The sequence below is a fragment of the Capricornis sumatraensis genome, chromosome 7 (genome assembly GCF_032405125.1).
Source record: "Capricornis sumatraensis isolate serow.1 chromosome 7, serow.2, whole genome shotgun sequence".
Taxonomy (NCBI): domain Eukaryota; kingdom Metazoa; phylum Chordata; class Mammalia; order Artiodactyla; family Bovidae; genus Capricornis; species Capricornis sumatraensis.
In genome coordinates, this window is record NC_091075.1 from 95,977,996 (window position 1) to 96,004,453 (window position 26,458).

General features: G+C 40.5%; 1 protein-coding gene across 2 annotated transcripts in view; it reads left to right on the top strand.

Moving 5' to 3' along the window:
- Window positions 1-3,029: 3,029 nt before the first annotated feature.
- The window catches only part of BMP2K (BMP2 inducible kinase), a 116,371-nt gene continuing 92,942 nt past the window's right edge, over window positions 3,030-26,458 (top strand). For both annotated transcript variants that reach the window (XM_068975471.1, XM_068975472.1), the window contains exon 1: window positions 3,030-3,189. In XM_068975471.1, the coding sequence (XP_068831572.1) occupies window positions 3,030-3,189 (160 nt within the window). The remainder of the gene's footprint in view (window positions 3,190-26,458) is intronic.

A 26,458-nucleotide genomic window follows, 5' to 3' on the forward strand; every position in this document is an offset into this window, starting at 1 on the left:
TCCATTGTCAAATTCTTTCCCATTTGAGGATCTCAGAATGCTTCATTTGGCCACAATGATTTGTTGACTTTATAGGTATACTGTAACATGAAACCTTGCAAGCTGAAACAATCTGCTTTTTAAAAATGTCTTTATCATGTAGCTAGTTTCCAACTATTTTCATTGCAGTGCAACTATAAACATTTGAAAGATTTACATACATATCAAAAAAAACCCTGAAATGTAATTTTTTTACTTTTATTAAACTATTTTATACCTGTGTTCTGTTAAGACATCTTGATGACAGTGGTTAGCATGGTCAGAATGTACATTATCCAGTTTTTTTTCCTAGAGATTTTCCAACAGGAAGCCCAAGTGAAAGGAGTGCAAAACTAAGACTAGAATTCTCACTATAGTTTTTCCACTGATTAATATCTCATTTTCTGCCTACAAATTGGTTTAAGGACACTCAATTTTAATTTACAGAGTTGCTAAGGATACAATCTGATAGTTAATATCAACATCTTTTGGTAGTGTTTGTAAATGTTGGCATTCTTATTAGTAACACAATGTTTTTGCATTCTTGTCACAGACTATTGTGGAGTAAACAGATCAAACAATATTCCTATTTTTTATTATGTGTTTGGTGAAAAATTAAAAGAATATATTGCTTAGTGTTACCCATAATTTTTGAGACAGGGCCTATGTCTTTAATGATCAACTTCCAAGTCAGAAGTCAGGTTATTTGGGTACATAGAAGTGATTTTTTTTTAAAAAAAAAACCACAGCAATTGTGGTAAACTGGCTCCCAAACTGATCACAGGAGACTTCCCTTACTCTTGTGTGGTCATCAGGTGAAGCCCTATTAGGCCCAAACTTTCCATGTTAGGCTGACTGCAGTTTTGCCATTGTATGAAATAACGAAATTTCTCAGTTATTCAGCTTGAAAAACTATAATTCGAATACCGTAGGAATGAGACTCCACAGTGAATCCCCACAGTTAGGAGAATGGTCTGTTTATTTCTAAATGGAAATCCCCCATTGTCACACCACATCAATGATCTGCATATAAATCTGACTTCCATAGAGCTGGAATGTGCTTCAAAGGTCACATCTCTAGATGAAGAATCTTAGTGGGTTATGCAGTAAAAATGCCCCAAATCCAGAGCACTGTGTTGGCAGAAATAGCTTCTCTCGAAATAGCAGACGGGAAGGAAAAAAAAAAAAAAAGGAAGATTTTAAGCCCCAAAACTTTTGCCTAAGTACATTTCCTAACGTTTCTGCCTGTATCTCATTAAAAACCTGGATTAAGAAACGGGGGGCGGGGCATGGTGGGGATTGAACCACAGTATCTACTTTCACAGACGGTGCATATTGGAGTCCTGCAGACACAATTTATTTGGCCTACATTTAAAAAACTTGGGAAATGCCCTATTAGGGGTAAACAAACAAACAAACAAACACCCCTAGATGTCTCCTTTACAAATGGAACGTTTGGCCACAGTGGGCCTGTATTCATTACAGGGTGGTGGTGCCGCGGGTAGGGATGGATGGGAAGCAGGCTGTATTTGAGAATGAACTCTGTGATTTCCCATTCCTTACCATTCTGAACCTCTTACACCAACGTTCACTTTGCCTGTCTCACGCCGCAGGCACTGAGATTCCTGCAGTTTATGAAATGGATGCAACGGGTCTTTTTTTTTTAATGGGCAAATCTCTTTGTTAAGGGGCGGGGGGGGGGGAATTACTGGTTTTGCTTGCAAACAGTCCTAAATCTGTCGTTTTTCAACGATCTGAGCCTAACCTACTTTTCCCGAATGGCCCAAAGTATGAAACTAAGTATCAAAGGATGGCCCTCGCAGTCGCAGCTGTCACAAGCCAGCCATGTGACCTTGGGCAAGGCCGTTAAACTCTCTTGCCCAAAGGTGATGAAAGGTCTTGAAACGGACAGAATACCTGTTCTGAATACTTCGCAGGGTGGTTGCAGAGCACACACGAGATTCTGAAAGTACTTGTAAGTCATTTATAAACCACAAAACGCTCCCAGCACAAGCGGCTGTTACAGAGTGCGACACCACGGCTTTAGAAGTTAGGTTACTGAAATCCGCTCTAGTTCTGTGCTGCTCCCACCTCCCACGCTCGGGGGTGGGCGAGCGGAAGAAGGTTCTCGGGAGAATTTCTGGAAAAACGACTTCGAAATGCAGGGAGAAAAGTCCCTTCACAGCGGTGAAGCTGTTGGCGGCATTTTTAAGCCCCCGAGTGACATACCAACCTCTCGCCGCACAGCCAGAGCCAAAACTGGTCCCCTGAACACCTCCCAGCTCGAAGCCGGGACCTCAGGAAACCGGCCTGAATCCTCCCAGCCAGGCCCCCCGACCCGGGATTCCGGACCTCGCCCTCGTCCCCAACCCCCACTATCGCCTCCCCCGTCCCCCCCTCCACGTGACAAGAGCCGGAACCGTCACTTCCGGCGGCGCAGGCAACGCGCCTGCGCGGGGCGCCTTGCCTCAGTGAGCGGTTGGCAGGGGCGCCGCGCCGCCAACGGCCGCGAGTGGCGGGCGGTGCAGGTTCGGCCGGGGCGGCGGCGGTGCGGTCCAGCGGGTGTGAGGCCTGAGTGGTCCAGCCCAGTCCCCGGAGGGACCGGCCGCCCCGCCCCCTTGGCCCTCTCCCCCCCAGGGGCCCTCCTCCGGGGTTCGCGCTCCGGGCGCCTCGCGCGGTGGCGAGGGCGCCCGAGGCACTGGCGGAGGCGGCCGCGTCGCTCCCGCACTCGGGCCCGCCCCCTCGCGCCCCGCCCCGTCCCCGCCCTCCTCGCCGCCCTCTGCGGGAGCCCGGCAGCTGCAGCGGAGCCGCGGAGCGGGCGGCGGGGCCGGGGCAGTGCGCTCGGGGCGCGCGGAATGTGAGGCTCGGCGGGCCGCAGCGCGCACGGACGCTCGGACAGGCGAGGGGCGGTGACCCCTCGCGGACGCCCCGGCCGCGCACGCCGGGCCGGGCGCTCGCCCTCTCGCTCGCCCTTAGGCGCGTCCCGCGCCCTCCAGCGCGCCGGCGGGACCATGAAGAAGTTCTCTCGAATGCCCAAGTCGGAGGGCGGCGGCGGCGGCGGAGCGGCGGGTGGCGGGGCCGGCGGGGCCGGGGCCGGTAGCTCGTCCGTGGGGGTCCGGGTGTTCGCGGTCGGCCGCTACCAGGTCACCCTGGAGGAGTCGCTGGCCGAAGGTACGGGCGCCCGGGGAGGCTCGGGCAGGCAGGTGAGGGAGGGCTGGGGTGTGGCGGTAGCTTCTCCCGTTCTCTCCCGCTTCTTTCCGCGCCTTCGCGGCTCACTCTCCTGCTTCCTCGGCCAAGCCGGCGGGGGCTCGCGCCTAAGTCGGCTTTTCTCGCCGCCGGCAGCTCTGACCCGTGCACAGTTCTTTCAGCACGAGTTTGTCATTTTCACTCACTCTTGAGGCTGGGAGATAAATAGGAAACGTCTTAGCGAGGGCTGCGGTGTCATGATTGAACCAGTGACTCATTAGAGGTTCAGATCGAGCAGGATTGGGTCTCCTGTCTCCCCGCTGTGGCTCAGTAGGCTGTCCTGCACTAGCCTCTCCACCCGCGCCGCAGGGCTCAGGACCCTGCAGCCCCGGGTGTTCCGCCTGGGTTTGCTCCTGCTCAGTCATCAGTTGAAAAACAATTTATTTCTGTCTGTGCGCGTGCTGGAGGTGATGCTTTGCCCCAGATTTCAGTCAGTGGGTTGCCATGGGGGGAGCAGGTAAACTTGAAGTCCGCTTTGTTGTTTAGAATCTTCTCCATGAGACCAGTCATATCCTTGCTGGACGTCTCTTTGATAGTACTTTAAAAGGCGGTAGGAAAGGTTAACTTTCACTTGAGAAGTTTTGTTTGGGAACTCTCATTATCTTTACCGGGTTATGTCCACAGTTGCAGGGCTGCTTACAAAAAAGTTTACTCTTTTTAAAAAAAGAAAAAAATCTTATACTTTAGTTTTGTGTATCGTGTATAATTGACTTGTAGGAGATAACTTGTTTTGTCGCGTGTTTCACTGGCTTTTGAGTTTTTAATCGCAGAATGATATTACCAAAAAAATGCTTAAATACTTCTCAAGAAATAATTTGTTGGTGTGCTTAGTCCCTCACTTGTGTACGACTCTTTGTGACCCCGTGAACAGTAGCCCACCAGACTCCTCTGTCCATGGGATTCTCCAGGCAGGAATACTGGAGTGGGTTGCCATTTTCCTTCTTCAAATTTCTTGGTAAATGGCCCTTTTAAGTTCCAAGATTAAGAGAGAAGAAATCAAAGACAGTAGTTTTGGTTCTCTGAGAGCTAGTTGTTGATGTGGTTTGGAGACAGTAGACTGAGATTCCACTTGTGCTTTTTGAAATGCTGTAAACAATAGCAAATGAGTACAAGAGGAAAAGTGAAAGGTTATTGTCTATAAAATACTCTAAAGAGAAAGAAGATTTGAATGGTTCAGGGATGATGGATGCATTGTTTGGCAAGCCATTGCCCCTAGTAATGAGCCTGGCTGAATCTTAGAGAGGTGGGAGGAGGATCCTTAGCTTGTCAAATAATGAGTGTATGGTAATGGGTGTTGACAGACAGATTTACTACGCTGTGAAAGTTCCTATTGCATTATGTTACAGGAATTTCAAATGTTTTAGTTGTAGCTCAAGCTGTAGGTTTTCAGAAGACATGGCTGTTAACTCGCATGCTCTACTTCTGTCTTTTGAACTGCAGTAACTAATTCAAGTGTGACTTGAGTAATATTACACTCACTTCATTTCACTAAACCCCAGATGAGTCTTTTATTTAATAGAAGGAAATCATCAACATTTCATGAAAGTAGACTTTGGATTTGTAGCTTTTGCCACTGTTCCATGCATGTCCTGTGATTACTTCTGAGCAAGCTATTTTCAACAAAAAGTAATTTTGGAAAATGCAAATAAAAAATTTTCAAAAGGGGAGTGCTCAACCACACACAAAAAATTTAAAAGAAAAATTCTTTCAGTCACTAATGTCACTGTTAATGTTCTGCTGCCTTTTGCCATAATTTGTCATTTCTTTTGGAAAAATCTGCAGTCAAGTGTTAGGAGGAAGCAAGCATTGAACCAACTCTTTTGAAAGATGGCACTACTCCCACCCCCATCCCAACCCCGCCCCCAACACCCCAGCTCCTGGACCTAGGCTTTTGGCCTTCTGTGGAGGGAAGGCTGAGTCCTTGGTCTTGTTCCCTTATGTATTTCTTTTTCCAGCACACACACAACTGAAATTACCTATATTCGGTTTACTCTTTGATTCTGACGATATATTGTCATTTCATATACTTCATATTCTCTCTTCTTTCCAAATATGCCACAGTGTAAATGTTTAAGTACAAATGTGGTTTACATTCAAGAATGATCATTCCTTTAATTTACAGATACATTTGCCCAGTTGTAAGATTATGGCAAGTGCTTTTGAAAAGGTGTTAGTGTTTAGAGCACCTGAATTGGGGAGAGGTTTACCATTGAATGGGAAAAAGGTAGAAGCAAAGATAGCAAAAAACACGCATAGTAGGTTTTACATTTTTGTTTTGTGTCAGTGTTGTTTAAATGGAGCCAGGACTCTGGATGCTGTGTCCTGAGTGTTTTGCCCTGCTATTGCTCAGAATGACTTCTGCAGTGTCTTTGAGTCTTCAGTCACCCTGGTGGGAGTGCTGCCTGTCTCCCTCCCTATGTACATACTTGATTCTCATTATTCATAGAACTTATGTTCTTTAAAGTTGTCGTCAACAGTGATTTAGCAAATATGGAATCATTGTGCCTAGGGTAAATACAGTGTTAGGGTACCACAAGTCTCTGCTCCCATTTTTGCCAGTCAATATAAACCTTGTCTTATGTGTGTTTCTGTTTAAAGAACCTTGTTTAGCATGTATATTGTTCGTTCACTCATTAACATTGAATTCATGGCCAACAGTACTGTTCAGTTCAGTTGCTCAGTCGTGTCCGACTCTTTGCGACCCCATAAACTGCAGCACGCCAGGCCTCCCTGTCCATCACCAACTCCCGGAGTCCACCCAAACCCATGTCCATTGAGTTGATGATGCCATCCAACCATCTCATCCTCTGTCATCCCCTTCTCCTCCTGCCCTCAGTCTTTCCCAGCATCAGGGTCTTTTCTAGTGAGTCAGCTCTTCGCATCAGGTGGCCAAAGTATTGGAGTTTCAGCTTCAACATCAGTCCTTCCAGTGAACACCCAGGACTGATCTCCTTTAGAATGGACTGGTTGGATCTTGCAGTCCAGAGGACTCTCAAAGAGTCTTCTCCAACATCACAGTTCAAAAGCATCAATTCTTCAGCACTCAGCTTTCTTTATAGTCCAACTCTCACATCCATACATGACTACTGGAAAAACCATAGCCTTGACTAGATGGACCTTTGTTAACAAAGTAATGTCTCTGCTTTTTAATATGCTATCTAGGTTGATCATAACTTTCCTTCCAAGGAGTAAGCGTCTTTTAATTTCATGGCTGCAGTCACCATCTGCAGTGATTTTGGAGCCCAGAAAAATAAAGTCTGACATTGTTTCCACTGTTTCCCCATCTGTCTGCCATGAAGTGATGGAACTGGATGCCGTGGTCTTAGTCTTCTGAATGTTGAGCTTTAAGCCAACTTTTTCACTCTCCTCTTTCACTTTCATCAAGAGGCCGTTAGTTCTTCTTTACTTTCTGCCGTAAGGGTGGTGTCATCCACATATCTGAGGTGATTGATATTTCTCCCAGCAATCTTGATTCCAGCTTGTGCTTCCTCCAGCCCAGCATTTCTCATGATGTACTCTGTGTATCAGTTAAATAAGCAGGGTGACAGTACTGTAGCTCGTGCCTAAATGAAGCTTAGCGAACACACAGATGTTCTCTGTGAGGGTCATCATAGCCTTCTTACTCTAAGGAATGCTAGGTGGACAACATTTTGGCACTGTGCTTGAGGGCTGTTTTAAACAACAGAATTGTCAGTAAAAAACACAAAAATGAGAAAAACATGACACTGTATAGACCTTGAAAAGGGCCCTTGCTTACAGTATGAGAGCTGAAAGAAGGCAGAGTAATACCTCGTTGATGCCAGCTGGCCTACTCAAAATTTTCGCCACTGCACAGTCTGCAAATGACTATGAAAGTGCCATTGTTTTGATTTTGTGATATTGTATTGATTTCAGGGATACAAATCAATTTTGGCAAGTAAGCAAGTTTACAAATATGAACTCAGATAATGAAGATCAGCTGTGTGTGAATATACACATGCACATATATGTTTTATATGGTATATATAATTTTAAAAATCTAGATTCTTAGGGGTATACTTATGTTGTGTGTTTGGTGTAGTTTCCTTTCTGAAATGTTATATACTTTATATTGTAATCTTTTTCTAGTTAAGAATATGTGTGTTGGAAAATGCTGAGAACTTGCACCTTTTTACTTCTCGCTAAAAGTTGAAACAACTGATATGACAGGCGTTTTCATGATTTTCCTCAACAGTTTTGTTTAGTTTCAGGAATGCAAGTTTAGTTTTAGGTTAGGCTGTGGAAATGAGCTAGAGCCATATGTAAATTTTAGCTTGAAACAGTATCAAATTGTCAAGCACATATAATTCAATGTCACCTTCCAAGTTTTTACTAAAACATAGGACCACTTTTGGATAACATGACTTCAGTCTAGTCAGAAGAATTCAATGTTGATTGATAAGGGGAAGAGTGGGTTCTCCAGTAGGGGACTTTTCCCCTTAAATGGGAAGCAGTGTAGAGGGCAGGACACCATCCATAATATGTTGACATAATCTAATCATGAGGTTATGGGACTGGATAGGAACGATATTTTGAATATAATTGGGTACACAGGACTTTCTGACATGGTCATGGTGGGAGGCGGACTGTCAGAAATTGGCACTGTCAGAAATTGGAGGCCAGGAATTTACTACAGATTTCTGTAAAAGTAGCTTGGTAACTCTTTCAGAGTTAACTGCTTCAAGTAGGGTGAATTTAGCTTAGGTGCCAGTTAATTCTCATTGTTAATTTAACAGAAAGGTAGTAAAGTACTTCTGATTTTGCAATATAAATCAGTAAGAAAAATGATGGATTTAAGCATGATATTTCATGCAGGAATTATCTGTAGCTACCCAGTAACATGTAAGTTAAAGTTCCTAAGAGAGACAGCAGAAGGGAAGGATTTAATAAAGATATCAACAACTGTTCCTATTCCCTATTTATGAAATGCCTTCTTTAAAAAAATGCCAAGCTCTGTACTAAGAGAACAGAACAGATATTTCTTTGGCCTTATGGAACTTACAGTCTAGTGTAGATGATAAAATCAGTCAGGTTAATGTAGTTAGCAGTTTAGATAATTGTTGTGACAAGAAAGCATAGGGTTTTATGAGCAAATAACTGATTGAGTTTATATTGGTGGATTAGGAAGCCCCCTCCCCCGCTATTTTTGACATTTTAGCAGAAATCTGAAGTGTGAGGAGAGTTAAGTAAAGGCAGAGGTGTGAAGGTGGGGGTGGTGTGGAGTATGTCATGAAGAGAGAAATTCCTCTGTAGGGAAGTTTCAGAAACTGAAGGAAGTCCAGAGCCATCGACCTTAATGAATAAATCACGTGAAAGAAGAACCAGGGTGGTTTTGGAGCGGTGACTAGGATCTAGGTCTTTGTATGGCACATTGGGTGTTTAGATTTTTATCTGAAAATGCGGTGGGAAGCTAGTGAAGGATTTAAATTTGGGCCGTGACATGCTCTCATTTGTGTTTTTGTGAGCTCGTGGTGTTTGCTCTGTGGTGACTGTTTGAGAGGTATACAAATTAGATGATTAGTTAAGAGGGTGGCAGTGGGGATGGAGCCTAATGTTACTAATGCTTGACTGGGAGGACCTGGTGTGGATTACGTGGAGGTGGGTGTTGTAGGAAGTGTGAAGAATGACTTGTTATGCACCTGTTGGATGGAGGTGCTTTTATTGAGGTGGGAAGAGTAGAGAAGGAACAGAATTTGGGGGTTGGGTGTGGAGATTGGAAGAATATCCAGTAATTCCGGACATGTTTAGTTGAGAAATCTGGGAGGAAATACTTGTCAAGTGGGATGCTGAGTATATATGGTCTGGTACTCAGCAAAGGTGTTTGGGTTTAGAGACAGGTACTTGTGATTAGTGAGCATTTATTTGACTGTTATTTTAAGCCCTGGGAGAGGATGGGTGAAGGAGAGCATGTAGAATGAGAAGGGCAAGGCTCTCATGAAGGACTCCTGTGGAATATTGGTTTCAGACATTAGAGTTTATTAGAATCATTTATTTGGAGAGCTTGGTAAACCACAGATTGCTGAGCCTGACATCCAGAGTTTGATTTTGTATGGCTGGTCAGAGCCCGTAATTTTCATTTCTACCAACTTGCTCATCAGTGCAGATACTGCTGGTCCAGGAAGCATGCCTTGAGATTTAAGAGTAGGCAGAGACTGAGAAGACTAAAAAGGAGCTGCCAGAGGCAGAGGAATACAGGAGAATCTGATGCCTTGAAACTGAGGAGTGAAGGGAGGGAGGGAACAGTTGTGTTGCTGAGAAGTCATCTTACTTGGTTACATTTTTTAGGTCAGGCATTCGTGATTATAATGGGCTTCCCTGGTGGCTGAGGTAAAGAATCCTCCTGCCAGTTCAGGAGACAAGGGTTCAATCCCTGCGTTGGGAAGCTCCAAGATCCCCTGGAGGAGTAAATGGCAACCCACTCCAATATTCTTGCCTGGGAAATCCCATGGACAGAGGAGGCTGGCAGGCTACGGTCCATGGTGTTGCAAAAGAGTTAGACACAACTCAGCAACTAAACAACAAGTTCATGATTGTGCGTGCTCAGTCATTCACCTGCCTTATGAAACTTAGCTGTGATTATTTTCTGGTAATGCTCTTTGCTCCTGCCACAGTGTGCTTCTCGCCTCCTGGTTCCGGGGTTGAATCTCCTGTTTGCCTTTCACTCTGCCTCTCTAACCTTAGCTTCCTAACTGCTGGCTCTGATCACTCCCTTCTTCCTGTGGACGTTTGTAGCTGTTTGCTTTCTCTTCTCTTATCACATTTAATCTTTTGTCTTGAGATACAATTATGTAAGCACTTGGAAACCGGTGATTAATTATTGTTCCTGTCTCAACGCCCCTAGCAGATAGTGAAATTCTGGAGGCAGAAGGACACTCCATTAATTGATTTTTGTGTCACAAAAATTGCCTCACCATAGGCATTCAAATACTTTTCAAAGGAAATGATTTTTGACTTTTTTTGGGAAACCAGAATTCTTCAGTAGAATTTAGGACCTAATTTGGAAATTAAGAAGTACCAGTGGAGGACTCTTTAGTTCTTGTCCCCTCAGAGGTCTTCTGCTTAGTCCTGGGGACCTTGAATTTTCTACTTTTGGTGAAGACACATTTGCAGATTGGCATTTCATTTAGCTTCCTTGAAACAGCAAAGAAAGAATAACGTGGATACCCCCTTAAGTCACCTTTCTCTGTTGACATTGTATTTTTCTTTATGTAGCAAAAGTGACCGAGTTAAAAAACAGAAAAGCATTTTTACATGCCATTGTGAAATTGTTTTATATTCTGCAGTTGATTTTAAGTCTTTTTTTTTTGGATGGAGAGTATTTTGAGGACAGAGTCTTATTTATTTATCTCTGTATCTTTAGTTCTGTGCAGTAATTTTCAGTTGATGTTGAAATAAACTGTCAGGAAACATGGTTTGCTTTTCTGTAACACATAGCCTATACCTAATATGAAAATCAATAGGTAATGTGTGATATTGACAAGATAATTTGTGACAGTACCTAACAGTGTATGCCAAATCTCTCAATAAATATGGATTAATTTCTGGTTCAGATTTAGTTGTAAGCTTTCAGTGAAATTTGATTCTGGCATTTTAGTAACTTGCTTTTAGATTAGGTGGTACATTTATCCTGAAGTAAGTGTCACATGTTTGTAAAAATACCAAATCATTTTGATCAGATAATTATATGGCATTCAGCCACATATAATTTGTAGGTTCCTGTTAGCTATATAGAATTTTGACCTTGATAGCAGCATGTGGTTTCACAATAATGTGAAAGTAATTTGCAGCAATGGGTATTACATAGAATCTTGTTAACACATGCTTCTGTGTTGGGTTATGTTATCATTGTAGGGACAGCTCCTAGGATGTAATTTTGATCACTGATATATTTTCTTTAGATGTGGCAGTTTATTCAAGGACAAGATACTAACGCTAAATTTCCAGTACTTCAACAGTATGTAGTGGAAATTGTACATTTGGGTCCAGTGTGTTGTGAGCTCAGTTGCTGTCATGTTTGAGACCCCATGAACTGTAGCCTGCAAGGCTCCTCTGTCCATGGGATTTCTAGGCAAGAAAGTGGAGTGGGTTACCATTTTCTTTTCCGGGGAGCTTCCCAACTCAGGGACCAAACCCACGTCTCCTGCATTGGCAGGTGGATTTTTTACCATTGAGCCAGCTGGGAAGCCCATTTATCTCCAGTAAAGGTGCTAAATTGCACTGATACGTCAAATTTCTGTGATTTTAGCTGTGGTCAACTTTGTGGGGTTAGTACTGACATTTTCATGTTGAGCAAATTGGAAAGGTTGTCTTCGGTTACTTTAAAAATAATGGGAATAAGTTAATATTTGTTAGTATCTTTCCATTATGGAGTTCGCAAGAGGGAAAAATAGAAAATTGGTGTTAGAAGTATTAAGTAACGTATTAGAAGGTAGAATTGATGTCTGTCCTTACATTGATTCCTGATCTTCTTTGGTATTCTTTACTGATCTTGTGTATTATCTGGGGTTCTCTTTCTCCCCTTCTCTCCTGTTTTTTTACTTTTGATGTCAAAACTCAAAGTAGAACATACGTATTTATTAGAACACATTTGATAGCTATCAAATGATTAAAGCCTTGATCTGGAATTCTGAAATTAAGAGTCTGAATGGCAGTTTCAGAGCTGCATGAGGTTTCATCTGCAAGGGCTTGAGGCTGCTCATTCCTTGATTTTTATCCTGCATCCATCTGGTGAGCCGTTTATGTACCCACAAGCCACTATTTTTAGGGGACTCGGTTGGGACGTTGAGTGGTTAATGACTGAGCTGTTTTAAATAGTTGGGTGCTTAGTTAATTTGGAGATTCTCAGTCTGTATGTATCATGTTTACAGTTGAGATCAGTCAGCACATTTCTGCTAAGTTTCAAGACTTAGGAAAGTGGTTGTCAGGCCTTTTATAGAGGGCCTTTTTAATGGAATTTTGGGTTTGTCCTAGAATTCCAGTAACCTTGAGGGCATAGTTTGGGATGTAACCTTTGGAGAGGTACTTTGCAATAGATATTGTTTTAAAATGTGAAATATTTGTTGCTACTGGTTTTCCTGTTTTTAATTAAATTTTGAAATGGTGCCTTCTTGGAGGCAACTATTTAAAAAAAAAGGTGAAACTTGGAAGTTAGACCATTTGCTAATCCCAGTTAATACCACTAACTCACATTGTGACATTTTGACCTCAGTTTCCTCAAGGAGAAAAATGAAGTGGGTTAAGATAAATCTGTAACATTTTTTTTCTGTTTTGAGTTTCGCTGATTCTACCTGTGTACCTGAATCTTACTGCTCCTGCCGATAAGAGAGGAGCTTGGGAAAGGAGGGCTAATGATGAGCAGTTTTAGGATTGAGACCGTAATGAAAGGATTGTGCATGGTTATCATACATTTGTGTTCTTTGGCAAACTTCAGTATAGGGTAGCGATTTATTTCTTATTACATGGTATAAAGCTATTTCTTAAGCATTGGAAAGAGTCTTTTATAAGAAGTTACCTTGTGTATTAGCCTCAAGGTAGAGGACTGATGCTCAGTTGAAATAGCGTGGCATTTCAGAGCCCAGTTCAACTTCAAGGGCTGAGGCACCTTAGTTGCTGCTTTTGTCATTGTAATTTGTTATCTCCAAGTGAGTTGATTATATGTTTTTTGAAGGGTATCTGGAAGTAAAGAAACTCGTTTTACAAATGTTTGCTTACAGAGAATATATGAGGAAGGGTTATAGTAATATTTTCTCTGAGCAAGTTTATGGCCAGAAAGTTTAACTGTGTTATGTGTGAAGAACTTGTTACTTTTTGTTTCCATTGCTGTCAGCTCTAGTTTGGGTCCCTACTTCTTAAAGAAATACATTCTCTGTGGGCCGTTCCTCCCCTTTTAGGCTCTTTCCTCATCAGAGCGACTCTTGTCTTCCTTCTAATTGTTCTGGAAGTGGGCTTCTGGTTTTGTCACCCTCTTATTTGCTTAAGCAAGTGAAGTGCAGACTCAGTGCTCTGGGATTCAAGGTCCTCTGCAACGTGACTCCAAACCCCTTTCCACCTTCATCTCTCACTCCTCCCCTGGGTGTATGTCACTATTGCACATGTGCTTCTGTCTCCTACGCTTCTTTCATGCTTTATCATTCCCGGTTTTCAGATACCTGCCTCTCCAGGTCTGTTGAAATGGGATCTTGCAGGACTCATTTAATATACAGTTAATTAATTGCAATCTTTATTTTTCCATGAAGCCCTGTGTGCAACCAAATGAGTGCAGTTATGTCTTCCTTTGATGCCTTGTGTAGCAACTGTTTCTCATGTTGCACTTATTTTACATGGCTTTGTTCTGTTCCAAGAAAATGGCTGATAAAAAGTTTCCTCTACTGCAAGATTTTTTAATCCTTTTTAGCTTCTTTAAAACTTGGCTTATATTCATCATTTATCTCTTGCAGTGCTATACTTGTGATACATGTAAGAGATTGAGGTTTTGAACTGAAAACAGTCCGAAGGTCTGTACAGATTTACTGTTAAACAGTCGGATAGCAAACTAGACTTGACGTATCCTGTTGTTCAGTTGATGTTTAGGAACAGATTGGCCCTATTTTTCAGGTTATGTCCCTTTATAGAAATTAAAATAAGTAGATGCATTTATAATAATGTAGGTACAGTATTGTCTAGATAGATGAAAAAACACAACCAGATTAATTTTTGAATTTCTAGCCTGTTTTACTTCTGTTATGATTACACAAATAGTGAGTGCATCTTTGTTTTGTGGGTACTGCGTTGCTCTTATTAGGTATGACTCTCAGAAATACTCTAGCGTAAACTCCCCTGACTCATGTCATCTTTAAGAAAGCCACGACTGTGGGACAGACAGTGAGCTGAAGAGGCCTAATGTGTGTGCTCTGAGTAAGGAATCTTAAGGAAGTGTCAGTGTTGGAAATGATCAGATGGCTAAGGCTTTCCCTTCAGTGACTGATAGTACCAAGGTTTAAAGTGACAGCTGGAATCTAAGAGAAGGAGAGATTAGCAAGAGGGGCATCTCCTTAATGCTCTGCTTGAAGGAACATATGATTATTTCTTTGAAGGACCTCTCTAGTTAGTCTGTGATATTGGAGGTGCTCATTTTCTACCAGAGAAGCTTTGAATTTTTGTTGACTGGGAAATTTGTAAGCCTTAGCATAACAGATCAGAGGGTAGCAAACGAAGTCTTTCTGCAGTTTTCTTAGTAACTCATCATTACCACCCTTAGCATTCTTGTATTTCTTCTTTGGTTTTCTGGAAGAGAGGTTTCTAACACACTCCTTCCCTTGCCTAATTGCTATATTTACTTGTTTTCCTTAGAGTGTGTGTGTGTGTGTGTGTGTGTGTGTGGCTGAGCCATTGTTTGAGCTGATGGGGATTTTTACATACTTAACTATTGTCTTTTGAATGAGGTGGTCAGTGGTTAGTCTAAATTTTGATATTCATTCTGGAATCATTAAGATATTAGTACTTACAATACAGTAAACTATTTTACTTAATGAATGTTGTCAGGACTATTTTTCTAGGGAGTAGGAAGGATTATGCATCACTGACCATGACCCACTTTTTCATTCTCTTTTCTGCATAACAGAATCTCTCCTTCTGAATATTAATGGTCTGTCTGTTCTTTGTGTAACAGCAACAAAAAAGATGCCACTGGCTCATGATCAGTAAGACATGGATTCTGAGTTATTTTTCCAGAAGTAGGATTGAGTATGTGTTCAGCTGTGCTTAGGCTTTGAATGGTCTGTTTTGTGATCAATGAGAGAAGTTTGTAAAACAGTTAACTAGTGCTGTAGTGCAGAAATGTAGACGTAAAAAAGAGGATTTGGTTTTCCAACTAGCCTAGTTCAAATCCTGGTGAATAGTTAACCAGACTGTTAAATCTTTGTTCATTTTTTATCTTTTAATAAAATATTATTTATAAAATTTTAAGGATCTCAATTCAAACTGATAGTTATATGTATGTATTTAAAATCCAGTGAACTAGCTGTTACAGCTTTGTTTTTCAGCTCACTGAAGTGGGGACTTGAGAAATGTTGCAAATCCGTGGATTGAAAGAGAAAGCATGTGTTTGTGTATGGCATTTTGCCCATAGTACCATGTTAGAAGTGAGTTTGCAAGGTGCTGTATGAATCCATCTTATTCAGAGTTGGATGTAACTATTTTGATGGCCCATAAATTTCTAGCATGAGACACTCCTGTTTACAGAGTTAAGGTTCAAGTTTGTCCTCACTTTAAAATAGTAGCTGTGTTGATAAAGGTTACAAGTATTTTAAAAGGTTACGGTGGGCCATTATGGATATTCTGAGGTCAATTCTATTGAGTTTTGCTTTTTTGGAAAACTAAATATAGGGATGGAGTGGTGGGTGGTGTACAAGAATCTGCATGAAGGCAAAGGCCTTCTCAGCTTCCTTCAGAGAATATCCCCCGTGGTCTATTAATTGGAGTTGGTGGTGCTGGACTGACAGTCTATCTTTTAAAATGCTAGAGCTTCATTAAATCTCCTGTAATTGCAGCAATTATCCAATTTTAGTTCCCTTATTTAACTATGAGAAAATAGATTAAGGGATGAGCCCTCAAAATCACACTGTTAGTGTTGGTTGTGGAGGGCAGAATTCAGGTCTCAGACTTAGCACTCTTTCCACTGCATGTGGGCTCTTTAATTGGCACTTGTACACATTCAAATTTTGGCCTTTGGTTGGAGTGGGACTTTGAGCAGACTTAAGGGATCAGAGGACTTTTAATAGTTTGGAGGCAGCTGGAGTATTAATGGGTACCTGAGGAGTCTGAGGTGGAAGGAGGTATTCCCAAACATGTTTGAGTTAAAGTTTTTTCACTTTGCTCTTTGCTGAGGTCATGAAACCATTTGTTGCAGTTAAGGTGTCAGAATTAACATGAAAAGGTTTAAAATTATACCTTCCCCCAAATTAGTCTTATCTCAGTTTAGAAAGATTCAGCCCTGAGTGAAATAATGTGTTTGTGAACTGTAAAGTAAGATAAAATCACATTACTTTAGTGTCTTCTTGTGAATCTCGCTTAGCAATATCTGGGACCTCCTGGTAGGGAGGAAAGAAAGTGAAAAGAAGAGAAACAGATGAATTCTTACCCCCTACTTCCTTCTGTTCCTAGTTCAAGGTTATGGGAACTTTAAAGCTTAGAGTCTAATGTGCTATAATATCAAATACCCTTTTGCATTTCATTTAACCAGTTTGTGCTACATGTATTCAAAATAGAAAAGACATGGGATCTTTCAAATTTTTATCTTTAGATCATAGCATGTATGCATTTGTCTTAAACCTGAAAATACTACACTTCTGAGTCTTGGCAGGAAATAAGATCATGTGACATCATATGAATTTTCTTAAAAATGACATTACTTCTGTGATATATGTGGCATATTTTTATACACATGCAAGTGAAAAGTTGGAATAGTCCTTGATCTATGAGTTAAAAATATTAAAAGAAAATTTCTCAATATTTTTTATTAAACTATGGGACTTCCCTGGTGGCTCAGACAGTAAAGTGTCTGTCTACAATGTGGGAGACCTGGGTTCGATCCCTGGGTCGGGAAGATCCCCTGGAGAAGGCAATGGCGACCCACTCCAGTATTCTTGCCTGGAAAATCCCATGGACGGAGGAGCCTGGTAGGCTGCAGTCCATGGGGTCACTAAGAGTTGGACACGACTGAGCGACTTCACTTTCACTTTCATGGGACTGTCACCATCATTATCAAGAAACATTTGTTTAGTGTTCGTATTTTTTTAAGTAGAGGTTTGTGTGTGTGTGTGTGTTTAAATTGAGATAGAGTTGATATATAACATTATATTAGTTTCAAATATACAACATGAGTCCACATTTGTATACATTGTGAAATGATCACCAGGATCAGTCTGTCTATCACCACACATAGTTACAAACTTTTTCCCCTCTGATGAGACCTTTTAAGATCTATCCTCTTGGCAACTTTCAGATACATATACAGGATTATTAACTATTGTTACATGCTGTACATTACATTCCCAGCACTTAGAGCCTTTTTAAAGCCAAAATACAACCATGCCCATCCTCCATCTACCTCTGATATGGGTGTCTCCTTTACTTCTAACTTTAGACTCTCCCCTCAACCCCATTTCTACTTGTGCCTTATTACTTATTCTGTCTATTCAACATATCAGCCTGTTTCTCTCATTTTAAAAGACAAAACAAAAATAAAGGTTTATTATGGTCTTTTGTGTGTCTTTCCTTCCATCACTGACTTCTGAAAGAACCGGCTTCAGTAATGGTTCTCAAAGTGTTGTTTGTGGGCTCCAGGGGGATGGGTCCTCAGAACCTTTTGATGGGGTCTATCAGGTCAGAATTTTCATAATACTTTTAAGACATAATTGCCTTTTACACTTTATTGGCATTTTCATTGACAGTTTGAAAGCAATGCTAGTTAAAACCACTTTAACACGAATCTACACGGTTGGCCCCAAAATGTATTAGTCGTCTTGTTCTTCACTGTCACACGCTCAGTTTTGTTTTGTTTTGTTTTTAAAGCCGCTTTCTCTTAATTTCTTTGATGCAGCTGTAAAAAGTCTTTTCTCAATCTCAAAAGTACATGTCTTTTTTTTTTTCCTTCTGGTTGTGGTAAAATATACATAAAATTTACCATTTTAACTATTTTTTAGTTTATAGTTCAGTGGTATTCACATTGTTAGGCCATCATCACCACTATCCATTTCCAGAACTTCATCTTCCCAAATTGAAACTCTGTATCCATTAAGCACTAACTCCACATTCTTCCTCTTTCCCAGTCCCAGTAACCACTATTCTACTTACTGACCCTATGAATTTGACTATTCTAAGTACCTCATATAGCTGGAATCATACATAATTGTCCTTTTTTCATTGGCGTGTTTGACTTACCATAACATTTTCGAGGTTCATCCGTGTTGTAGCATGTATCAGAATTTAAGTCTGAGTAATCCATGCATGGAATGTCACATTTTGTTTAGTCACCATCAGTGGACACAGTTTGGTCATTTCCACCTTCTGACTATTGTGAGTAACGCTGCTATGAATATAAGTGTATAAATATCTACTCAAGCCCATGCTTTCATTTCTTCTTGGTAATGGACCCAGAAACAGAATTGCTGCATTATGTATGAATGATTCTATGTTTAATTTTTTGAGGAATTGTCATCCTGTTTTCCATAGTGGCCAGCTATACCATTTTAAGTTCTCATGTCCTCACCAACACTTGCTATTTTCTGTTTTTTTTTCTTTTTAAAATTTTATAATGACCATCCAAGATGGGTGTGAAGTGGTGTATCATTGTGGTTTTGATTTGCATTTTCCCAAAGATAGGTGGTGTTGAACATCTTTTCATGTGCTTATTATTGGCCATTCATAAGTTCATATCTTTTTAATATGTGAAGAAATGGGAAGTATACATAAAGCACTTGCTGCATGGTGAAGTTTATGGTGGTATAATTGAGGAAGAGCACTTAGGTGATTCAGTTGTGTGCTGAACCAGCTGCTTTTTTCGTGGAACACTTATTTTTCTTTGAAAGTGATTGACAAACTATGGTTATTCATTTAGATCTGGATATTTGGCTCACATTTTCTCAAAAAATGAAGTGAGACTGTCACTTCAAGGAAAACAAGTGTTGTTAATGACAGAATTTGATTTTTCGAAAGAAAGTTACAATTTTGGAAAACTTGTATCTGCCTCTGTGAACTTGATAGCTTCCTACTGCCTAAAGGCTTTTCTCAGGAGATAGGTGATAATGTTTCCAAATACAATTTTTAAAAAGGATAACACGATTTCTTAAACTCGGTGAACTGTTATTTTCCTAATACATGATGTTACTAATAGAAGATTGACCATTGGGTTTTAATGTAAGCGTGCAAAAAATTCAGTGATGCGGTTTGAGATACCATGTTGCAGTGACCTTTAAGAAGTGAGTAATTGTTATGTTTTGCTATGATAGCAGAGAAGAATATCCATAGGTATGTGAAAGGACTATTAAAATAGTCTTTGATCTTTACTTCATTACAGCCTTATGAACAGGAGTTGTGATGAGGTGTCTGAGGGACTGGTGACAGCAGGGAAGTTTGAAAGGAATATTCCTTTGGACTCGAATAGCTGGTTCACTTTACAGTGTGTGCGTGCACGTTCAGTTGTGTCTGACTTTTTACGACCTCATGGACCGTAGCCCACCAGGCTCCTCTGTCCACAGAATTTTCCAGACAAGAATACAGGAGTGGGTTGCCATTTTCTAATTCAGGGTATCTTCCCAGCCTAGGGACTGAACCAGTGAACCAGCATCTCTTGCATTTCCTGCATTGGCAGGCGGATTCTTTACCAGCTGGGCCACCAGGGAAGCCTGGTTCACATTAAGTGTATTAATTTTTTTTAAAGTAATTTTGAGGAGTCGTATTCTCTAATATACTGCTTCTCAGATTCTTAATAAGTATATGAATCACTTGGGGATTTGTTAAAAAGTAGCTTCTGACTCAGAGCATCTGGGGTAGGGCCTGGGGTTCTACATTACCAGCACTCTCTTAAGTGATGCCAGTGCTGCTGTTTCCACAGGTCACATTCTCCTTTAGACAGTCTCCTAGGAGAGGGAGAGAGAAAAAAATACCCTCTGAAGTGATCAGAGCAGTTCATGATGAATATCTGTTTTACTAATGGCCTTCAGATTGATCATTAGGAGACAACAGGACTAATGCAGGGATTCTTAAGTTTTACCTGGGGTGCTGTTGAACAGATTTCTGGACATAAATCCCAGAGATTTAATCTTCGGTTTAGAGATCTTTTGGGAAAACATCAAGTTTAATAAGCACTCCATATAATTCTGTTGTGTTGGGATTTTGATTGACATTACTCAAAACTGCCTGTTAACTTGGGGTTGAGCATATTGATGTTATTGAGCATTCCTTTCCAAGAGCATAGCATCTCTATTTTATTGAAGTCATATGTGTGAGAATTACTAGAAACCTTGTTAGATTTTGTTTGAAAGAAACAAAGGATAAGGGGACATAGTACTTGTTGGGTGCCTGTGGGAAAGTTGCCTAGACTGTTTGAAAGGCTGATCTTAATTACGCAGGTCCTTTAAGGTCAAGGGGGACAGTGCATTAGTTCATTTACAGTTTATGGGGAAAATTTTTAGAAATACTGTTAGTATATATAGAACCTCACCATGGAAGGAAATAACTGGTTTTACTTCTTTCCTCAGCTTTCTTTCTATTGCATTTCTATAAATTATTTCACTTTGAAAAGAATTTGTTCTTAGAAAAGCTGTGATCATGTCCTTTCAAAGGTGTGACTTTCTGACAGTAGTCTCTGAACAGATTACTTCAGGTGGGAATATTTTTAGGAAAGTTCCAGTGGGTATCTGAAATCTCTTCCCCGAGAGTTTCACTTTAGTCATTGTTAACCAGAAGTACACATTATTATGCTCTTTCAGATAAAATATGTTCGAATATAAACCTACATGTCTTAAAGATCCACAATCTGTCTGAGAAAACTAGTCTTGGTATCAGTGCTTTTAAGACAAAGCTTGTTTTAATTTTTTAATAGTACTTGTTCTGAATGAAATTTGATATATCTTTTTATAGACCATTGTAACATAAAAATACCAATGATAAACATTATAAAGTTATTGCATAGTTGACATATTTTGATAGAGACTTCTAATTATATAGAGAACTTTCTTCTACATTGCCAAATTTAATGTATTCACCAGTTCTTAAGTAGACATGGCAACAGAACTATGTCCATTTTTAAAGAGAAGGTATGTGAGGTTAACAAAGGCCAGGTACCCTTAGAAGCCAGTTCAGACAGTGTAAGGAAGGGGAGATATATATACACACACACACACATATATATATGTGTATATATATAGAGAGAGAGAGTGTGCCAGAATTTGGAAAAGTTATAGTTGTTGTATATTCCAGTAGAAGTAGTAAAAACAAAACAAAACAAACTCTTTTTGGATAGCACATTTCTTTGAGAAGTTATATAGATACTTTCCTCAGGAAAATGTGCCTGTATATAAATTGTGCAGATTTCAGAGAGTATATATGTATTATGCAAATTACCCCTGTGGTATATTCCTTGATTTTTGTAGTTTAAAAATGTATTCAAGCTTTTGTGTTTTAGTAGCTTAGATAGTAGTGGCTATAGGTACTAATACATGAAAATAAAGTCCAAGAATATAGAGAATTCATTTTTCTAACCTATATACTTACTTGATTTTGGGGAGGAGATTCTGCTGCTGATGCCAATATTTGGGGGTATGTGTGTGTGTCTGTATTTAAAGGTTTTGTGTACAGTTTCTCTCAGTAAGATTGGCTTTTCTATTAAAAGTGCATAAAATGTTTGTAAGGCTGTGTTGAACCTTATCGCTGAGTATCAGAAGAGTTTGACCAAATTCTTCCTTACCAATATGCTGTGGTCATTAACAGTATGCACAGATGGGTTGTAGGTGTGCCCAGATGGTTCCCCTCGGCCCTCAAAGTGGCCCTGTTGTGGTTGGAGGTCCCTGCTGGTCAACTCAGACTGAAAGCAGACTCTGTCATTCACATCATTTCCCCAGGGTGCTGGCCAGGTGGTTGGGAAGCACCGAGTTGGATAATAATACTGGATGGTTTTCTATTTGTAGGATAAATATGGACTCAGTCAATGGAATATTAAGCCCAGGGAGTGTTAGAGGCCCGTGAGAAAAATATGCGCCACTCGACCTGACAGGCCTAATTAATCAAGAAATGAATTTGAGCTGTCTTTAAAAAGGAGGAATTATGCTGGCTAGTCTTTCAGTTTGAGTCTTGTGTTTAATAACATCAAGATAAACCAACTTGAAACTTGTAGAGTGTGCTTTTCTTAGGCTTACACAGAATGTTTAAATATGTATCTGTTTTCTGAGCCAAGGTTTTGCTATCAGGCCTTGAAGTAATAGATACTGGCCCTCTCCTGATACTTTGGCTCCATGGGGTGATTTTTCTCAGCAGTTCCCTCCTCCTCTTCTGAAGTAATTACAGAAGGCGCTGTGTTTACTTGGCACACTTTGAACTCGTTAGACAAAGTGCATGCATAAGCATCAACATGTTAGGGCCAGTGTAGTGATAAGGGATAATACCAGGAGAAGTTAACATATCCTGTTCAGTTCACTCTATCTTCTGTGACTTTAAAGAAGATATTTCTCTTGTTTTGAATCATGTGGAATTACCATGCTTCCCAACTATCTCATGCACAGTCATAACCATTTTTTGTGGTTTTTATTTGCTAACCATAGCTGTTATGTATGATTTTAATTCTGCTTTAATGAACCAGATAGTGGAATGTAGTTATGGACAGAAGTTGTGTAGTGTTGTTAGCTTAATTTCTATGTGTTGAAAAAAATGGGTTTTGCCTTCTCTCCTCATTTCATGTTAATGTCTTAAATTGGAATGGGTTGAACTTCAGCTGTCTTCAAACTTGGAAATAAAACTGTTTTCATTTAATAAAAATACAATTTATATTGTAAATATCGAAAAAATGGGGAAGAATTCACTTACTAATAGGATTTAGATTGAATTGCCTTGCTTATCTACAGTAAATATCTGATACTGGAATTATAAACAAGTTTTCGGAGGGTGAGTATTTTAAAGGCTTTGTAAACCTTTGAAGGTAAAGAATCAGCCAGCAATGCAGGAGACGTGGGTTCAATCCCTCGGTTGGGAAGATATCCTGGAGAAGGGAATGGCTACCCACTCTAGTATTCTTGCCTGGAGAATTCCATGGACAAGAGTAGCCTGGCAGGCTATAGTCCATGGGGTCGCGAAGAGTTGGACACTGTTGAGCAACTAACATACACAGTATTTCAAAAGTTTTTTAAAGAAGAGTTTTCTTTTAGTATTTTTTTTCCTAATGGCAGTTGTCCAAAATATTTTAAGGTAGAGTTAAAACATTCCATAGAGCTCATTTTCATTTGCCTAGTGTTCGTGTTTTACCTGTCCTTTACTCCCCCTCAGTATCTGTGTGATGGATTTATTCACAAACACAAATTCCCCAAATCTCTATCTCTGTAGTATACTCCTTGCCTCTGTTGTAGACATGATCTAAAAAACCTGAACTTCTCACCAAATCAACAACTTCTCTGACTCCATTGGAAGGGAAGCCCACTCCTAGTCACCTAGGTGAGAAACAAGAGATGAGTTTGTCATCTCCTTTCTATAAATATCTTTATTTTGCCTGGACTGTTAAAGTAGCTCTGTGGGGGTGTGGGAGTGTATGTATGAATGTCCCAGTAACCTTGTGTTAATCCTCTTCCTGTATCTGTTTGAGACTTCTTTCTTCATACTGAAATTCCTTTCTAATTTGGCTCCATACTGAAATTCCTTTCTGATTTGTCTCTTCTTCTGCCCTTGACTTCTCTTCACTCGTCAAACAATGCTGGATAATTATTATCTTTTATAAAAATTCTTTTTTTTTTAATCTTTTTGGACTGATTAAGGTTCTCTTTATCTTATTCTCCCACCTCCCAGTAATTGGAAGCTATATATATTTTTTTCCCTCTTATTTTTTTAGTAGTTGTTTAATAGAAGACTACTTCCCAGGTGGCACAGTGGTAAATAATCTGCCTGCCAATGAAGGAGACGCAAGAGACGCCGATCGAATCCTGGGTCAGGAAGATCCCCTGGAGTAGGAAATGGCAACCCACTCCAAAATTCTTGCTTGGAACATTCCATAGACAGAGGAGCCTGGCGGACTGCAGCGCATGGGGCTACAAAGAGTCAGACATGACTGAGGAACTGGGCACAACAATAGAAGGCTATAGTTAATATTTCTTTAATGCATGAATATTATGAGAACTGTAGAATGCGCCAACTCCTCCATAGCATCACTGTTCTCTCTTCCTGATTTATGATGTCATTGTCCAGGATTTTGCAACTGTTGTCTCTTTTCATTATAAATTGGAATTATACTTAGTGTTTTATATTGTTGTTCAGTTGGTTAAGTTGTGTCTAACTTTTTGTGACACCATGGACTGCAGCACTCCAGGCTCCTCTGTCCTCAACTATCTCTTAGAATTTGGTTGAATTCATGTTCATTGAATCGCTGATGCCATCCAACCATCTCATTCTCTGCTGCCCCGTTCTTCTTTTGCCTTCGATCTTTCCCAGCATCAGGGTCTTTTCCAGTGAGTCAGCTCTTTGCATCAGGTGGCCTTGGTATTGGAGCTTCAGTATCAGTTCTTCCAGTGAATGTTCAAGGTTGATTTCCTTTAGGATTGACTGGTTTGATCTCCTTGCAGTCCAAGGGACTCTCAAGAGTCTTTTCTAGCACTGCAGTTCAAAAGAATCAATTCTTCCACACTCAGCCTTCTTTATGGTCTAACTCTCACATCCATACATGATTACTGGAAAACCTATAGCTTTGAATATACAGACCTTTGTCAGCAAAGTAATGTTTCTGCTTTTTAATACACTCTGCAGGTTGGTCATAGCTTTCCTTCCAAGGAACAAATGTCTGAATTTCATGGCTGTAGGCACTGTTCACAGTGATCTTGGAGCCCAAGAAAATAAAATCTGTCATTGTTTCTGCTTTTCCCCCTTCTGTTTGCTGTGAAGTGTTGGGACCAATGCCATGATCTTCATTTTTTTAATGTTGAGTTTTAAGCCAGCCTTTTCACTCCTCTCTTTCATCCGCATCAAGAGGCTCTTTAATTCCTCTTCACTTTCTGCCATTAGAGTGATATCATCTGCATATCTGAGATTGTTGATGTTTCTCCCGGCAATCTTGATTCCAGCTTGTGATTCATCCTGCCCCATATTGCTCGTTTTACTCTGCATAGAAGTGAAAAAAGCAAGATGACAATATACAGCCTTGTTATACTGCTTTCCGAATTTTGAACCAGTTAATTGTTCCACATCCAGTTCTAATTGTTGCTTCTTGACCCACATACAGGTTTCTTAGGAGACAGGTAAGGTGGTCTGGTATTTCCATCTCTTGAAGAATTTTCCACAGCTTGTTGTGATCCGCACAATCAAAGGCTACACTAAAGTGTAGTCAATGAAGCAGAAGTAGATGTTTCTCTGGAATTCCCTTACTTTCTCCATGATGCAGTGAACTGATTATTTGATCTCTGGTTCCTCTGCCTCTTTGTTTTTTTTTTTTTTTTTCTTTTTAATTTTTATTTTTACTTTACTTTACAATGCTGTATTGGTTTTGCCATACATTGACATGAATCCACCACGGGTGTACATGCAATCCCAAACATGAACCCCCCCTCCCACCTCCCTCCCCATAACATCCCCCTGGTCATCCCCGTGCACCAGCCCCAAGCATGCTGTATCCTGCATCAGACATAGACTGGTGATTCGATTCTTACATGATAGTATACATGTTTCAATGCCATTCTCCCAAATCATCCCACCCTCTCCCTCTCCCTCTGAGTCCAAAAGTCCGCTATACACATCTGTGTCTTTTTTGCTGTCCTGCATACAGGGTCATCATTGCCATCTTTCTAAATTCCATATATATGTGTTAGAATACTGTATTGGTGTTTTTCTTTCTGGCTTACTTCACTCTGTATAATCGGCTCCAGTTTCATCCACTTCATCAGAACTGATTCAAATGTATTCTTTTTAATGGCTGAGTAATACTCCATTGTGTATATGTACCACAGCTTTCTTATCCATTCATCTGCTGATGGACATCTAGGTTGTTTCCATGTCCTGGCTATTATAAACAGTGCTGCAATGAACATTGGGGTGCATGTGTCTCTTTCAATTCTGGTTTCCTCGGTGTGTATGCCCAGCAGTGGGATTGCTGGGTCATAAGGCAGTTCTATTTGCAATTTTTTAAGGAATCTCCACACTGTTCTCCATAGTGGCTGTACTAGTTTGCATTCCCACCAACAGTGTAGGAGGGTTCCCTTTTCTCCACACCCTCTCCAGCATTTATTGCTTTCAGACTTCTGGATTGCAGACATTCTGACTGGTGTGAAGTGGTATCTCATTGTGGTTTTGATTTGCATTTCTCTGATAATGAGTGATGTTGAGCATCTTTTCATGTGTTTGTTAGCCATCTGTATGTCTTCTTTGGAGAAATGTCTATTTAGTTCTTTGGCCCATTTTTTGATTGGGTCGTTTATTTTTCTGGAGTTGAGCTGCATGAGTTGCTTGTATATTT